Source organism: Wickerhamomyces anomalus (assembly GCF_001661255.1).
Source record: "Wickerhamomyces anomalus NRRL Y-366-8 unplaced genomic scaffold WICANscaffold_5, whole genome shotgun sequence".
Classification (NCBI taxonomy): Eukaryota; Fungi; Ascomycota; class Saccharomycetes; order Phaffomycetales; family Wickerhamomycetaceae; genus Hansenula; species Hansenula anomala.
Window position 1 is genome coordinate 122,312 of NW_017567114.1, and position 17,778 is coordinate 140,089.

At 35.3% G+C, this 17,778-nt stretch overlaps 5 protein-coding genes across 5 annotated transcripts; 3 read left to right on the plus strand and 2 right to left on the minus strand.

The window, feature by feature from the left end:
• Positions 1 to 787: 787 nt before the first annotated feature.
• Positions 788 to 4,894, plus strand: YPK9 (putative acid anhydride hydrolase; the record flags this gene model as incomplete). The annotated part of the gene is made up of 1 exon (XM_019180651.1): positions 788 to 4,894. A coding segment is annotated over one exon (4,107 nt), but the record flags the coding sequence as incomplete, so codon positions are not given.
• A 36-nt stretch (positions 4,895 to 4,930) lies between these two features.
• WICANDRAFT_64055 (uncharacterized protein) lies at positions 4,931 to 6,198 on the minus strand (the record flags this gene model as incomplete). Its single annotated transcript, XM_019183663.1, has 3 exons — positions 4,931 to 5,914; positions 5,971 to 6,055; positions 6,113 to 6,198. 3 exons carry the CDS (start codon positions 6,196 to 6,198, stop codon positions 4,931 to 4,933), a joined length of 1,155 nt encoding a protein of 384 aa, XP_019037110.1.
• Positions 6,199 to 6,725: 527 nt separating this feature from the next.
• WICANDRAFT_64056 (uncharacterized protein) lies at positions 6,726 to 7,379 on the plus strand (the record flags this gene model as incomplete). The annotated part of the gene is made up of 1 exon (XM_019183664.1): positions 6,726 to 7,379. The coding sequence occupies one exon, from the start codon at positions 6,726 to 6,728 to the stop codon at positions 7,377 to 7,379; it is 654 nt and encodes a 217-aa protein (XP_019037111.1).
• A 3,472-nt stretch (positions 7,380 to 10,851) lies between these two features.
• On the plus strand, positions 10,852 to 12,051 carry WICANDRAFT_94966 (glycoside hydrolase family 81 protein). The gene has a single exon (XM_019186473.1). The coding sequence runs from the start codon at positions 10,886 to 10,888 to the stop codon at positions 11,990 to 11,992; it is 1,107 nt and encodes a 368-aa protein (XP_019037112.1). The 5' UTR covers positions 10,852 to 10,885; the 3' UTR covers positions 11,993 to 12,051.
• On the minus strand, positions 12,052 to 12,710 carry ECM8 (Ecm8p). Its single transcript, XM_019186474.1, has one exon. The coding sequence runs from the start codon at positions 12,662 to 12,664 to the stop codon at positions 12,194 to 12,196; it is 471 nt and encodes a 156-aa protein (XP_019037113.1). The 5' UTR covers positions 12,665 to 12,710; the 3' UTR covers positions 12,052 to 12,193.
• Positions 12,711 to 17,778: the final 5,068 nt, after the last annotated feature.

Genomic DNA, 17,778 nt, shown 5'->3' on the forward strand with positions numbered 1-17,778 from the left:
CAATTCAAAGCATAATTCTAGAAAAACTGTTAGTCAAATGGTCTATAAAATGGTGTATAAATAGCCAGTCATGTCTCATTATATCAAACTGTTCTTTAATTTATCTCTTTGAATCAGGGTTAAAAAGCATGTTTAAATCCACATGGTCCTATTTCGGATGAAGAAATTCAAGTTGTTGTTGTCATAGTTTTCATCAGCAAAGGGAAAACATAAAAAACTGGAATGAGAATGAGCATGAAAGTAAAGTTATCAACACTTACACATTGAAATCATGAATTCATTTAAAAGTGGTTGTTATTCACCTTCAAATTGTTATAAAGTTGAAAAGAAGAATTTGAAAATTTTGAGGAAAAAATTGAATTTTGGTGGGCGAAAGTGGTGTGGGGATGTTAAAGCCCTGACTAAGCAAGACCGAATTTCGTTAGGGCAAGGATTAATTTACCGGAAAGAGTATGGATTTTAGTAAACAGCTGAGAATATATTAAAGTAATATATCTTCCATTATTTCTTGACTAACTTGACTTTAAACCTCCTAATATGACAATTAAACTTTCCAAAAATACCCAATTCCTCAGCCAATTGAAACCAACTCGTCGGGAGTGTCCAAATTCTGCCATTTTCGCGACCTTTTCACAAGATAACGAACAAAAAAACAACTTCAAGGTTTCAAAACAATTATACTCGAGAACAACAAATCATACACTGAAAGAATCAGGAAGTAGTCACTTCAATCATGTCAGATCGTTCTGCTAGACATGATGACTTGTCCAGAATCTCAAGACGTTCATCGTCCTTGAGAAGAGGCTCGATTGCTTCTCAGGATACTGCTCACATTGATGAAAATACAACTGAAATGTTTGATGGTGCTGCTTCAGAAATTATCCCATCTTCAATAACTTCTTTCCATCATTTCCACCATTTTGGTAGAAGAGAGCTATCACCTTCTTCAATTCCAAGTTCTGCAGCTAGTTCAATACGACGTGGAAGATTACCTTCAATTCAATCATCTTCAAATGTTATCAGTGAAAATGTTTCCCTGAATAGATTTCGTTCAGGTTCTAATTCAAGATCAAGATCTCAATCGATTGATAGTCGCTCACAATTTAAATTTTTTGACCCAGAAGATATTGAAACTGCCCATGGTGCTTCCACTTTAGATGATCCTGATGATCCTATTGATTACGATACAAATTGGAATTCTGCACCAATTTATGAAGATTTCAGAAGACAAAGTTTCTCCACTAATGCTTCAATGCAAGATTATGGTTCAATGGATCGTCAAACAAGGACTTCATCATCACCTTCTGCTTATTCTGCAAACACTTATAGAGATCGTATTCCAAGTGATGTTTCAAATCGTCCATTATTAGATGATGCTGAAGAGAGTGATAATGATGATGATTCTGTATTAGACGTTGCTCAATCAAATAATAACCAAAATACAAATAACGCTTATCCAGAGCTAAGTTCCGATCTTCATGATCATTATTATCCATCACATCCTGCTAAATTACATTTCCAAAGATTTTATATTGCTGAAGAAGATTTAGTGTTGGGTATTGCAGGTTATAAAACTTCCAAATTAAGACTCTATTTATATTACTTCATTTCCACAATCACTTTTGGTTTATTTTATCTACTACTCAGATGGTTACCTAAATATAAATTTTCAATTTATGGTGAAAAAGTGGCATTGGGGAAAGCTGAATGGGTTGTTGCTGAAACTGAACATGGTGAATTAACTATAATTGATGTTAATAGACAATGGTACAATCGTTCATTATCAACGGTTATGAATGTTCCTCATTTAGATGAAATTTCAAGAACAAACACTTCAAGTTCTAATAGTGAACATGCTAATCAACCACACATTGACGTTAACCCAATTATCCCAATTTTAATATCTTTTGAATATAGATATTTGAATTTCTATTATTCTCCAGTTGAAGACATTTTCAAAACAAACACTAATTGGGTTGATTTTGATTGGTTACATCATGTTAAAAGTGGGTTAACAAAAGATTCATATGAAGATAGAGCATTGGTTTTCAAAGAAAATACTTTAGAATTGAAAGAGAAAACAAATTCTCAATTATTAGTTGATGAAGTCTTACACCCATTTTATATGTTTCAAGTATTTTCAATTATCTTGTGGGCTTTTGATGAATATTATTACTATGCTGCTTGTATTTTCCTAATTTCAATTTTTTCAATAATCAATACTTTAGTGGAGACAAAATCTACAATGGCCAGACTACGTGAACTTTCCAAATTTGAATGTAAAGTTAGAGTTTGGAGAAATGATTATTGGAAAGAAACTGATGCAGCTGATTTAGTTCCTGGTGATGTTTATGAAGTTTCTGATCCTTCATTGAGCGTTTTCCCATGTGATTCTGTTCTTTTATCTGGTGATTGTATTGTTAATGAATCTATGCTTACTGGTGAATCTGTCCCTGTTTCAAAATTACCAGCCTCGCATGACACATTGGATGCTTTAGTTAAAGATTCATTAAAATCACAAATTTCACCATTATTAGCTAAATCATATCTATTCAATGGTACCAAGATTATTAGAGTTAGACATAGTGCAGGTGACCCAGCAATGGCTTTAGTTGTTCGTACTGGGTTTGCTACTACAAAAGGTGCGTTATTAAGATCAATGTTATTCCCTAAACCTGTGGGTTTTAAATTTTATGAGGATTCTTTTAAATATATTGGATTTATGACTATTATTGCTTGCTTTGGATTCATCTTTAGTACAATAAATTTCATTAAACTTGGTTTAGGTCCAAGAATCATCATATTAAGGGCACTTGATATCATAACTATTGTTGTTCCACCTGCATTACCTGCCACGTTAACCATTGGTACAAGTTTTGCATTATCAAGATTGAAAAAAAAAGACATTTTTTGTATCTCTCCAACTAGAGTTAATGTCGGTGGTAAACTGGATATCTTGTGCTTTGATAAAACTGGTACATTGACCGAAGATGGATTGGACGTTTATGGGGTTCATGCATCTGGTGATCATTTTGAAGAAAGATTGACAGATATCAAATCAATAAGCGCAAGCCATAGTGATTTGTTGAAAGCTTTAGTTGCATGTCATTCCCTAAGAGTTGTTGATGATGAATTGATTGGTGATCCATTGGATTACAAAATGTTTAAGTTTACTGATTGGGAATATGAAGAAGAATTTAAAGGTTTCACTTCAACTAACGAAGAAAGATTTGATGAGTCTCAATTACCGGAAAATACAGGTATCACACCAGCTGTTGTTTATCCAAAGAATCAAAAGAATGAATTATTAGGTATTTTGAGAAGTTTTGAATTTGTTTCACACTTAAGAAGAATGAGTGTTATCATCAAGTCAAATGATCAATTCTCAGTCTTGACAAAAGGTGCACCTGAAGTTATCAAGGAAATTTGTAATCCAAAGTCATTCCCCCCAAATTTTGAAGAATTGTTGTATCATTATACACATAATGGGTACAGAGTTATTGCATGTGCTGGTAAGAAGTTGAAAAAAAACACTTGGTTGTATTCTCAAAAAATTACAAGAGAGGATGCTGAAAGTGGATTGGACTTTTTAGGTTTTATTGTTTTCGAAAATAGATTAAAACCATCAACTACTGGTGTTTTGAAACAACTATCTGATGCTAATTTAAGAACTGTTATGTGTACTGGTGATAATTTATTAACTGCTGTTAGTGTTGCTAGAGAATGTGGATTAGTTAAAGAAGATTTAACATTTATTCCAACATTTACTGAAAATGATGGCTTGGTTTGGAGAGAGATTGACGATGAGAAATTATCATTAGATTCTGGTAGTCTTGACCTTTATGGTTCAAATAAGAGCTATGGACTTGCAGTTTCAGGTGATGTTTTCAGACATTTGTTAAAGAATGATATTAATTTGTTTTCAGATGAATACATTACAAAAGTTTTATTAAAAGCTAATGTTTTCGCAAGAATGTCACCTGATGAAAAACATGAATTAGTTGAACAATTTCAAGACTTGGATTATACGGTTGGGTTTTGTGGTGATGGGGCTAATGATTGTGGTGCTTTAAAAGCTGCTGATGTTGGTATTTCATTATCAGAAGCTGAAGCTTCGGTTGCTGCTCCATTCACCTCTAGATTATTTGAAATCGGTTGTGTTTTAGATGTTATTAGAGAAGGTAGAGCTTCATTGGTAACGAGTTTTAGTTGTTTTCAGTATATGTCGCTTTATTCAGCTATTCAATTCATTACAATTACGATTTTATACAAGAGAGGTTCTAATTTGGGTGATTTCCAATTCTTATGGATTGATTTGTTTTTAATTTTACCAATTGCCATTTTCATGTCATGGTCTAATGCTTATCATAAAGTTGTTGCTAAAAGACCAAGTGCCAATTTGGTTTCACCAAAATTATTGATTCCATTGGTTGTTAATATTTTGTTATTGTTGTTCTTTCAAGTTTTGATTTGGTTGTATGTTCAAACAAGAGCTTGGTACATTAAACCTGTTCCAGGTGGTGATGATGCAGTTCAATCATCTGATAATACTGTCTTATTCTTTTACTCTAATTTCCAATACATTTTGTGTGCTATTATCTTGACTGTTGGCCCACCATATAGAGAACCAGTGAATAAGAATAAACCATTCATTGCAAATGTTGTTGTTGCAGTGGTTCTCAGTATTGGATTGATGAACATTTCCGCTGATTCATTCTTGGGAAATTTGTTTCAATTAACAGAAATTACATTTGGCTTTAAAGTGCTAATAGTTGTATGGTCAGTGATAAATTTGGCAGCCAATAATTACATTCCACAACAATTTAAAGGATTATTGAAGAAGAAGGAAAGTCATAAGAAGTACAAGAGAATATTCAAAGCACATAAAGTTACTGTTTAGATTAAAAAAAATTATATAAATTAGATGTATTTATAAGGATTCAAATAGCTTTTGTTGTGAATCGGTATTGATCATTCTTAGGGTGCTTTGGAAGTCTTCTTTATCAAAGTATGCACCGCACATTCTTCTCTTACCAGTAGTTATTCCTATTCTTGCATGAAGACACCTCCAATTATCAAAGATTAGTGCTTGACCAGGTTTCAAACGATGGTTTAAAACGTTTTCATCTCTATGGATGATTTCATTCCAAATTTTGATGGATTCGTAAAACATTTGCAGGTCTTGATTAGAAGCACCAAAATTTGAAGAGCGATCAGAATTGTTCCAAGATACTTGAATCAATTCACCTTCATCATTATGAATAAATATTGGTTTTGATTGAGCCAGATACACATCGCCTAAAGAATGACAATCCACTTTTTGGGTGGACAAGAACTTATAATGATCCGGATATTCTCTTTTCATGTCCTCGGCACATTTGAAAGCATCAACCAGTGTAGTATTACCACCTTCACCATCATGGAACAACAAGTGGAACAATTGTAAGTAAGGAGTATACTCCCAATATGTACCATCAGTATGTGATGGGATCTCAATTTCTGAATACGCAGTATCTTTCATTGCCAAATCAGTGGTGAAATCCCAAAACCCACCATAATGAGTAACACGGATGTATCCGATGGAATCACATAGTTTTTCAGTATCTTCTGGAGAAACAGGAACATTATCAATAAAAGTAAATCCATATTTGTGAATATTGTTGTAGAAATCTTTGGATTTTTTGCTCAAGACATCTTTGTATTCAACTTTTGGGATTTGATTTTTGATGATATCTGTTGACCAAAGAATTTGCTTAGGGAAAAGATCTTTTTTGGTTAGTTCTGAATTGGTGACACCTCTTGTGTGGTTAGATAGCCATTGTAAGTTGTATATTGAGTTGTGATTATCACTCCAGGCGACTTCAATACCTTTGGCTGATTGTTTGATATCTTTAACATGTATATCATCTGGGATCTCAAAACAAGGGGGTTAGAAATTTGGACTTTAATCGTGATGAATAGAGTACTCACCGAGAAGGTATCAAGAAGACGCTGATAAGTTTCTGAATTGTAGCATTCTGAACAATGACAGTTATCCCTTAACCATATATTCAAGCTTTCTCAGAGTTAGTTTTCGGACTTGTAACAAGTTATTGGCATAAGATCAACTCACTACTCAAAGGATACACCGGTTTCCAGCGTGATTGTGACCAATTCAGGTCCTTTGTCTATGTTCTTGATGATGAATTCCTCGGCCATATTGAGCTCTCCTCAAAACACTACAACTCAACTGAAACGAAAGTATCAGCCAATTATTAAGGCTTTTCTCATACCCCAGAGTCATGATCCCAAGTCAGCCCTCGTAAGTGCCCATTCTCAAAGTGTATTGAAGTCATGTGACTCTCCACATCCGGGGTGCTGCTGATACGCGCCACACAGCTACACCAGTTCTGAACAAACAAGGAGCATCCGAATTTAACAAAAAAGTTTGCTTCAAGGAGCTGTTCTAGAGCAAAGTTACCAAGTACCCAGAACCCGGTATAACCTCCCACGAGAAAATATTTCCAAAGAATATTCCAGACTTAATTACCCTTGAGACTAATCCAGTAACTGGTCATTGGTAACCTTGTTTTGTGTCATTAAGATAAAGTTACTCATCAGGTGACAAAAACTACTGCAACTAATTAACATTCAAAGTTATTTAAATATCAAGTGGGTTCCTCGGTGTCCAAGAGTATTCAAAGTTTCTTCAATTATTTCAAAAAACACTATTGTTAACATCAAACATGCCAGCTATAAGCCCAGTTCCAAAGCGTACTCCATCTGCAGAATTGTTACAACATGATGGAAGTGATAAATCTTCAGATTATCTCAACTTAGCAGAACCTCCAGCTGCTTCCAAGACTCCAGATCCATCAAACTTGTTCCCATTGAAAAGAAGATCAAGCAGCAACTATCAAACTGCTTTACTTGGTGATCAGTTGAAAAATGTAAATTTTAACCAGCTAAATACAACACATGGGAAAAAACCACAAGTCAATACTGATCCATTAACGACAACGTCGTCACATAGCTCTATTGAGAATCAATACAACCCAAAAGGTTTGGATGAAGAGTCTGCCATCAATAACGAAGAAGAGTATTATCCAACAACTGGTGATATGAGTCCAGAAGGTTCTAAAAGATATTTTCAACGTCGTTCAACAGGAAATGGAGCAGATGAATCTCGTAATTCTTTCAATGTTCAATACCGTGGCTCAGTTTCATATCCACCACAATCAACCACCAAAGAGACTGCTCCAAACTCAGAGAAGTATGGGGTTCCAAGATCTTATCATTCAAATCAACAATCTCCTTCACATTATGAAGAACATAAAAATGAGTATTTCCCAACATCTTTTGAATATGCTGATTTCAAAAGAAGAATGTCCAAGGATTGAGTTAAATGTCATTCACTCCATTATCTATGAGTTCACTTAGCAAGCAATAATTTTAATGAATTTTTATCGTGTAACTAATCAAACAACAAATACCAAAGAGCTATGTTTAGCTAACTCTGCATGTCAACTGTTTATACATATACCTATCTTTGAAGCCAGTTGATATAAATATGACACATGACCACTTATGAAAATAAAATGACTATTGTATTTGAATTATGTTTGTGTAATTGTAGTTATTTGATTAATGTGTGCTGAAGCATTGATTTCTGGGGTTCCCATTAACCTGGTTAGATTTTATGAAGAGCAGGTGGATGATCTTTTCTGAGTAACGTCCTCATGGCAAATATTGTAATTGATAAACAGTCAGAACGTCATAAACAGCTGCTGAAAGCCATATGATCAATTTTTCATCCAGAGTTATATTAATAAGATGTTCATATCTCTAGTATTAACTTCATTTTAACTACCGACTGTAGTTCCTCTCCAGCAAGATAGTATAGTAGCAGTGACTCCACAAGATCAGTGTCATCTCTCTAACCTATTTCTGCGAAGGTTCTGAACTGATGGTGAAGCTTATGTACCACCACTTTTAACTTTTTGACAGCAAATATCAATGACGATCATTATGAAAGCTGCACCTCCAGAGGCCATAAATCACCTCAAAAGTGAAGAGCATGAAAGTTGATACCCATCATCAACGGTCAAAGGTTAAAATTAACGGTTCACCAGCTTTTTTTTTACCAGCTCTACGCACTTTGGAGTTTGGCTGGTGAATGAAAATGGTGCAGATTACCGCATTGGGAATAAAGTCAACACCGGCATCTGAAAGTTCTGGTTTGCGCAGAAGCCGAAATCAATTCGGTGACGCACAATTTCCTCCGTAAAGTTTTTTATTTTGCCAGCCTTCTCGTGTTATTGATGCAATTGTTGGTGATTATGTGGCAAGTGTTAACCTATTCGATTGTTGATACGTTCATGTCTATGTCAAATCAGAATCCAATTTTAGACCACAATGAGCGGATCATATTCAAGTGCTGGTTCAATTAAATTAAGGTATAAGACACTGAAGATGAAGTATATATGAAGAGCTTCAAGGCGAGATAAGGTTACAATTATGCTTGATCTAAATTATCACATTCATCACATTCTTTCATTCAACATAGTTCAATCACTTTAACAAGTCATTCATTATCAAAATTAACTACTACATTCATTATATTCAAATCCTTTCTGTTAAGTGTTGTTCTATTTGCTATCTACATTCATTTCATTAAGATCTTACGCGTTTCTTTAGCTTCAAGATGTCCAAATACTCTGCTTTATTTGCAGTGCTTTCACTTTCGTTACTGGTTAATGGTTTAAACCATACAACAACACTGACTTCTCAAGTTACTAGTGGTGTTTCCACTGTTTTCCATACTCATTTTGGTGAAAATGTTCAAGAATCTGAATCATTAACTACCATAGGCAATTATACTACTGAAGCTGTTGGTATTCCTTATAATGATGCTCATATTGTCACAACAACATATTGCGCTTCTCAATCATCAAACTACACTTTTGTTGAGTCCTTAGCTGGTTCATCAAGCGAGCTTGGATCCAATACATTGTCATCATCTAGTCAAGAGCCAACCATTATCACTACAACCAGAAAACACACTGGTTATACTGTGTCTAATTCTGTCTTTAGTACATCATCAACAATCTCTGATGGTCAAGCTACTGAAGTTGTCCAAACTAGTCAATCAAGAATTCCTGTTACAACTTCTACACAGATTGCTACTGTTACTACAAAGTTGTCAAAATTACCAACAAACGCATCTGTCACAATCACTACAACTGCATCCACTTCAACAACAACAATCTTTACAGCTTCAACTACACCAAGTTCAACTTTTGAAGGATCCACTGCATCCTCAAGTTATACTTCTGGTCAAGATCCATTATTCAGTAACACACAATCTACAGTTGAACAATCAACAACAATTGGTACAACAAGTTTAACTAAGGATGTTACTATTACTGTTTCAACAAGCTCAACTTCAACACTTGCTACATCTTCAAGTGCTTCAACTGGTGGTGTTTCATCCAACTCAACAAATACTTCACATACACTAAGCTCATCCAGTGGTGGTTATTTCAACACAACTTCAATCTCTGTGGGCTCATCATCTGGTACTATAAGCACTTTGAACTCATCCAGTTTGAGTGTCTCCTCACTTTCCATCAATTCCAGCACAACTGAATTGAGTCTAACTTCCTTAGATTCTTCAGCTACCTCAAGCTTATCTTCAGTTACTTCAAGTGTTTCAAGCACATCTCTATCTTCATCATCTTCTACACCATCGTCTTCTTCAGCATCATCTTCGGTTGCTCCTGTGTCAAGTGTTGCATCATCTGCTTCAAGTTCAAGCTCAAGTACCTCCACTTTAGAAACCGCTTCAGCAACTTCAGTTCAAGGCTCATTTGATTTATTCTCAGTTGTTTCAACAGATGCTCCACCAAGTGTTTTCCCAAGAGAAGAACTTCCACTACAAGTTTTGGATGGTGTTACAAATGATGGTAAACCTTTTGAAACCAACAAATTCTATGCTAATTTGTTTTTGGGTAATCAAGAAGACCCAGTTTGGACTTATCCATACGGTATGTTCAAATTCACTAATGATTATTATGGTCTTGCTGTTTCACATACAACCTCCTCCCAATATGTTTTTGGTAATTACAATTCAAAAGGTGTTGCTGAATATTATTTCTCACCAGCTGGTTTAGCTCCAATCATTTTCTCTGCCAAAAGTTTCACCAAGGATACATTCTCTATGGATATTAGTGAAATGGAAGCAATGTCTGTTTTGGTTACTTTGTTTGATAAAAACAATTCACCAGCTTCAAATTTCATTGATTTACAATTAGTCCAAGGTATGGGTTTTGTTACTGCAACTTATAATGGTGGTTTGACTCCATTGTTAAATTCAAATGTTGGTTTCTCAAAATTGATCAAGGAAAGTTCTGATGCTTTGAGCTCAAATGTTTTGAAATATAAAGCAACTTTGTATAACAATGTTGATTGGTTGATTTATGTTACCTTACCAAATGGTAATGATGATTTTAGTTTATCTGTTAATGGTGGTAATGCTATTGAAGGTTCTTCTTCTATTGATGGATTAATCATTCAAGTTGCTGTTGCTCCAAGCTCTCATGAAGCCTATTATGATGAAGCTGCTGGTATTTATGTTACAGATGCCAATGTTGAAGGTTCTTCAAATGGTCAATCAGCTTCTTACAAATTCAAGTACACAACTAAAGGTGAAAGTTCAAGTGGATCACCAATCCTCTTTGCCCTACCTCATCATTTGAAATCAATGACTTCATCAACTTCACAAAGATCAACTGGTATCTCTTTAGATTCAACTACAAAGGGTAAAATGTATGCTTACTTGACTAATGAATTACAATTTCAAGATGATTTCAATACTCAAGTTGAATGGTTACCATGGTCTCAACAAATGAGCAAAGATCTATCATACACTACTGAACAATTACAATTGTTGGCGTCTGTTGCTAATGATGATTTAGCTGTTGATTTCACCAGTTCCACAAAAGGTTTAACTACTTATTATGCTGGTAAATACTTGGATAAATATGCTTACATCTTGCTAGTTATTGACTCTATTATCCAAGATGAATCTGTTAGAAATTCAACCTTGGAAAGATTAAAAGATGCTTTTGATACATTTTTGGATAATGAACAACTTTTCCCATTGATGTATGATACAAGATACGGTGGTGTTACGTCTACTGCAGCTCAAAATGGTGACACTGGTGCTGATTTTGGTGGTTCTTATTACAATGATCATCATTTCCATTATGGTTACTTTATTCATGCAGCAGCTGTTATTGGTATGGTTGATGCTAAGCTTGGTGGTTCATGGGCTCAAGACCATAAAGATTGGGTTAACTCATTAGTTAGAGATGTTGCTAATCCAAGTAAATCAGATACTCATTTCCCAGTTTCAAGAATGTTTGATTGGTATGCTGGTCACTCGTGGGCTGCTGGTTTGTTTGCTGCTGCTGATGGTAAGAATGAAGAATCTACATCTGAAGATTATAACTTTGCTTATGGTATGAAATTATGGGGTAAAGTTATTGGTGATTCTTCTATGGAAGCTAGAGGTGATTTAATGATTTCCATTATGGCCAAGTCTATGAATGATTACTTTTTATACTCTGATGATAATGATGTTGAACCTGAACAAATTATTGGTAATAAAGTTAGTGGTATCTTATTTGATAACAAAATTGATCACACTACTTGGTTTGGTACAAACACTGAGTATATCCATGGTATTCACATGTTACCTGTTACTCCAATTTCATCAGTTGTCAGAGGTCCAACTTTTGTTTCACAAGAATGGTCTCAAGTTATTTCACCAATTGTTGACTCTATCAATAGTGGGTGGACTGGTATACTTAGATTAAATCAAGCTTTGACTGATCCAAAGAGCTCATACAATTTTTTTTCACAAGACAATTTCTCAAGTGCTTGGTTAGATAACGGTCTAAGTAGAACCTGGTGTCTAGCATTCAGTGGTGGTTTGGCTAATGCTGTTTGATTCTTTATGATTATCTTATTTGTTATAGTTCTTTATTTTTTATGTTCGTTTTTTCTTACGGTGCTTTATTTTGTTAAATATGATTTCTTTTATGAGACAGTTTGTTCAGTTATATATGTTTTTTGATAGTAGTTATATCGTTGGGAAAGAATTTCACTTGTATTTCTACCGACACTAATTTCCTAACTATTTAAAAGATTTCTATGCAGCTCTAGTTTTATGATTTTTGAGATAATGTGAGAAATAGTTGAAATATAACCCATTTTTAGCAGATGACTTGTTGCTCCGAGTGGACATTCCCAATTTGATCCATATTTCACACTTGGGGCATTTGACTGAAAAGTCCGTAAACTGCCTTGATTTTGATATAAATAAAGAAGTAGGTTTTGGAAGTAAAATAGGTTTGACTTTTGATTTTTTTTGATGGTTTGGTAATAGAATGCCGTGAGAGAAAGCCATATGTAGATTGAACTTTTCTTTAGGAACCCAATTTCTGCCACGACATAAACGGCACATAACCTCAATTTTCCCAGAAGATTTTAACTTCCTATAATACCTATAATGAGAAAACAAAGATGAATGTTCTTTTGTTAGATCCCCATAATTCGATTTTGGGCAATTTGGATTTTTAAAATATTGGAACGATGAATCCTTGCTTTGTAGTAATCTCATCTTGAGCCTATGGTGCTGTAGATTTCTAGGAAGCCAAGTTTTGCCCTTTATCAGGTCAATGCTCTCATAATATGTGATTTCGCCATCATTTTTATCCAATATGTTTGGTGCAATGCACAAAGAATCTTCAAGTATGTTATCGAACTTTTCTTTCTTAAACTTTGGCAACTCTGAAAGTGATAGCTCATCATCATCGTCAACTTCCTCTTTCTTCTGCTGATTAAATGGTCTTGTAAGGTCTTGAATTGAAGCATTCGAAAACAAATCAGTAACTGGAACTGTATTGACAGACTTTATTGGGACACGATGGCTATTCTCTTTATCTTCATCACATTCCTGAACATTCAAGGACATCTTTTCAATATGGATTGCAACATCACAAACTTGGTTCTTTAGATTTCCCACTTTCTCCTCATTATCATTTGGAGCTATCAATAACGTTCCATTTGAAGGCAGTGGTTCATCAACATCATTCGAACAAACGTCATCCTCTGAATCGTTAGGTGAATAAATCCACTTTTCCAAAACATCTGCAGGTGCATCAAACTCATCCAATGATTGAAACTCAAGCCAACCTTGCACGTAATCAATATCAACCATATTATCACCGATATCTAAATAGCTTTAGTTTATTAGCCAAATGATCACCCTCTATGATTGAAAAATAACAGCAACAGCAACAACTTGATAGCAAGAGTGAAAGCCCGTATACCATTCCAATCGAAGACGTTAAAGAACCCCATTTTCTCTACAATCCTATCACCGCTCCATAGATGGTTTTGTGTCACAAAATGAAATCATCAACAGCATGCTTTTTTTTTTGTGTTTTTTGGCCAAAAAATTTATTCTTCCGTGCGTGCCTGAACCAGAAAATTTTGGCCAGTTTTCAGCTGAAGATCCAACTTTGATAAAATTCTTCATCAAGGAAACAATTCAAAATTAAAGAATCTATAGATTCTGACTTTGTGAGAGCCTAACTGATACCCATTAACAAATCTGGCTTCTTAATGGGTTTAATTGATCCTTGTTTAGCTGTGGAAAAAGAGCTTTCGGGATTTGTAGCCTTCAAGATGGTACCTCCTGGAAATTGAACTGTATCCCAAAATTTTACGAAGTTGATGTGAATTTGTGTACCCTTGTTCTTCAGACTGATATGCTTGTGATGAATTTGGATTCATGTCTACATTTAGTCGGTACCAAGCACTAGGTAGCTTTAACTAGCATAAACTTCAACGAAGTCTTGATGATCTAGTGTGAAAACAGCTTGAAGTAACACTTGCAACATCAATGACTTTATCAAGCCTTACATATATACAGTACTTACTTTATAACAGCAGGACCTTGATGTACTTCAACTATTTCAATAAAGGCATGGTACTTATAAATGGGCTCGACTTCGTATTATCAACATGATGAAATTCACTGTCGAAGAGTTCTGTATAAGCTATAATAGCACTTATACTTCAAATTAGTTAAAGAGATATAATGGATCAGAGCATTACAATTTGCCGGCATGAACTGCTACGAATTAATACAAGACGCGGGTTGCAAAGTTTAGCTGGCATTAACAGTTGGAGAAATAGATTCAACAAGAGGTGTAGATATCTGTACTACACATGAATATTATAATAGTACTACAGTTGGTACACGTCTATTATTATAAACCGCCTGCTTATAGTGCTATTATTATAAAACGATCAGCGATTAAAGCTCATTAATATATATATAATAGTTTTCTTGAGCTCTACTAGTTAGTATTAATTAATATAGTATAATTAACTGGGGCATGACTATATTAATGCAACACTTATTGCTCTGGGGCCTCTTCCTCGTGAACGGTATAAGCATACAATGAAGTAGCTCTATTCGTATTATCAATCGGCCAATGCCCCAAGCTATATATTTATTAATGCTCTGAGGTGCTAGTTGATCTTAATAATATTATCATGAACAAGCTATACAAATATCAATGTCGACGTACGTACACAATTAAAAAACCTACATTAACGTCATGACCGATATTAATTACATGGATTAATTAATCTACTGTGCCGTCGCAACGTTAACTATCTACACTTGCTGACTGACAAAGACCATCATAAGACCAACCTCAAGTAACCAAAGAGGTACTTATTATCGGTACATATGGCTGTATGTTGGTGAAAAATCAATTCCTGGGAAGCTAGGACCCAGAGGCTGTCATGGAAAATTCTACTTGGTCCTGCCCTTACTACCTCAAAATGAGGTATAACTCATTTGAGTACTCTTTGTCTTCTCTTAGAAATGGTTCATTCCACTTTGATATATTCTCTTTATTAAGTATAACATTGTTCGATTGTCCTTCAAGAAGTGTTGAATAGTTTATGTATAAAGAGCATCAGTGTGTACCTGTTTATGTGGATAAAAAGAATCGTTCTTCTAATTACACTTTTAACCGTTTTTGAGGAACCTCACATATGTTCCAATATGCGTGGAAATGCACATTGCAGATACTTGTCTACTGGTGCAGCCCGCCCGCATTAAGTGGCCTAATTTTTGTGTGTGATTTTGTAAACCTTGATTCAGCAAATGATTAATTTTACTTCAACAAAGCTGGGAGTATATTAAGCAGAAGAGGTTCAAGTTAGTTAGGTGATAGAACAGCCTATGAAGAATCAAGCTAACAAGCTAGCTTGCAAGGACTAGTTTTTTCAAGTGGCCCTTTCCTCCGCTCGGGAATCGTATTTTAAGGTTCTGCTGCAAATTAGCGTCAGGCTTCGGCGGGCCAGTTGCTCTCAAGATCTAGGCTGGCACGCGTATGGTTAAACTTTTGGCTCACTTGACTCAAAAGTCCCATACACACAAGGCTATTTTTTGATATACAAACCAAAAGATCACCGAATTATTGACAAGATGTTATTTGAGTAAAGAGTTTGAAGAATCAATTCTAGGAAAAGATGCCTTGGTGGAGCTGTTGTTTAGTTCGATATTAGCTTTTGAAGTACTGCTCAAATAATTATTATTTTGCGCCTTGGACATGACTTCAAAAATTTACTCCAGGACTTCGCTAAGATCCATCAGGCGTCGATGAGCATGGTCCTGCTCCTTTTATAACAAATGATGATATACAATATCTACTATATGAGAGATGACTGTGACATGGGTTACTATTAATCGTATTCAAATTAAATTATTATAGTCGACAATGAACATTATTGTGAAAGGCCGAAGCAATATAATCGTAAGAAAGACGTCGTTGAAGTTCCAAGTTTGAACATCTAGTTTCTTTCCCATCTTACAATAATGAATCGTAGCAGGCACAAATTATCAGTGATTACTAGCTGACCAACTCATGCGTTAAGTTAGCGTCTAACACGTCGCGTACACTACCTGACGTGTATGGTTAATCTGTTCGTTCATGTTGTACGCGATACACCTCCCGCTATGTCAAGATTCAATATCCAATTCAGATTAATATGACACATAAAATAGATCATCTTTCCCAATATTAGCTTGCCTTGACAATTTAAAGAGATATCAATGTGCGTCGCTTTACATTTTCATGGATTCAGAGTATTCCTTAAATCAGATTTTCAGCTTCAAAGTTCACTTGTAATTGATATTCTAGTCAATATTCAGTGTACTTAGCTACTGCCTGTACGGTTTTGAGGTTCCAGGCTCCCAGTGTCCCAGCCTTCAGCAGCAACTGGTGTCTGATATTTATACTGATTGCTGAAACCTGATCATATCATGAGTTATATAACCTCTACGTATTTGTGGGCAAAATATTAAGGCCGTTACATTGTGAAACCTCTGCAGCTCCCAATTACACACTGAAACCCGCGCCAACAGACCGCAAAGAGCTTTTAAATACAAATACATGTGACATAATTTGATGAAGAACACAGTTGCTTCTTTTATTTAAACTCTCTTGAAATATTTAAGGAACGAAAAGCTGAACCAAACAGTTCACTCAAGTCCACGGCTTGATTCAAAGGTAAATGTTCATCAACGTTATTACAACCGAGCAGGAAAAATCAAGAATTCAACAGGATCGTGATTCGTTGATCTGACATGACGAGAAGCTGAAATTGTAAATCAATTTTTCATTACATAGATCATCTTCTCCGGCGTCTTTTTAACGTGTAGAGTCGTTGTAAAACTCTTCAAAATGTATTTGCAAGTCACGAGCCACCATTTACCAGGCAGCCCGTTTGCCTACAGTTTCAACTTCCTAGCCTATTCATGACCAGCTCCTAGGTAGACGAGAAGTCGGCAAGTAGGCAGAGCTCACTGCTCAGCACGAGGAATCCCAGCCGCGAAGAGCGGGAATCTTGTTTCAGCCAAAGGAGAAAAATGTTGGAAATTGGTTGTTCTCTAAAAAGGCACGTCAACGTGAGATGTTATGCGGCGTGCTGTGCTGTATAGTATAAATGCTTTTGGGAAAAGGTTGCAAAAGAACATGAACAAGACCTAGAAGAATCATAAAAAATTCTTCCATAGATTCGATGGGGTATCTAAAGCGGACGCAAACAAGTACATAGAAAACATCCCAGGAATCGAATGTGCCACATATATACTATGAAGTATCTCTTACTCTTCTAAGATTTGTAGCGAGATCAAATGCTACTCTTCATACAAATTAATTCACTTCTTACAGTGGACAGCTGATCATACCGCCAATTCAACCTGAAATCCCAGAGAAGCTTGTGTCTTTGTGAAATTGAGGCAAGGAATTTGGAAAGGGCCAACCACAATTGGAATTTTGCAGTACAGCTTTCTCGGTTTACCCGTAAATATGCAGGTTCCAACAAAATCTGCAAGTACTGATAATCATATGCATCCAAAATCCTGCATAGACTAACATTAGCAATGTAATGTAATGCGCATTGAGAATTTATTTTCCTTTTTGTGTATCGTCTTTTCAGGTTGTAGCTTGTAACTTATATAAAGCAAGCACTTTTATTGGTTTGAATTTAATGAGCCTTATTGATTAATCCTGTGATATTCATATACTCTGACCGTGTTTATTGCTGTTTTACTCAGTGGTATCTCGATATAACAACCATTTCGTAGACCGCCGCCTTTGGGGAGGAATTTAAGCTGGGTTTCTCGTGTACAGCGACCAGGCAGTT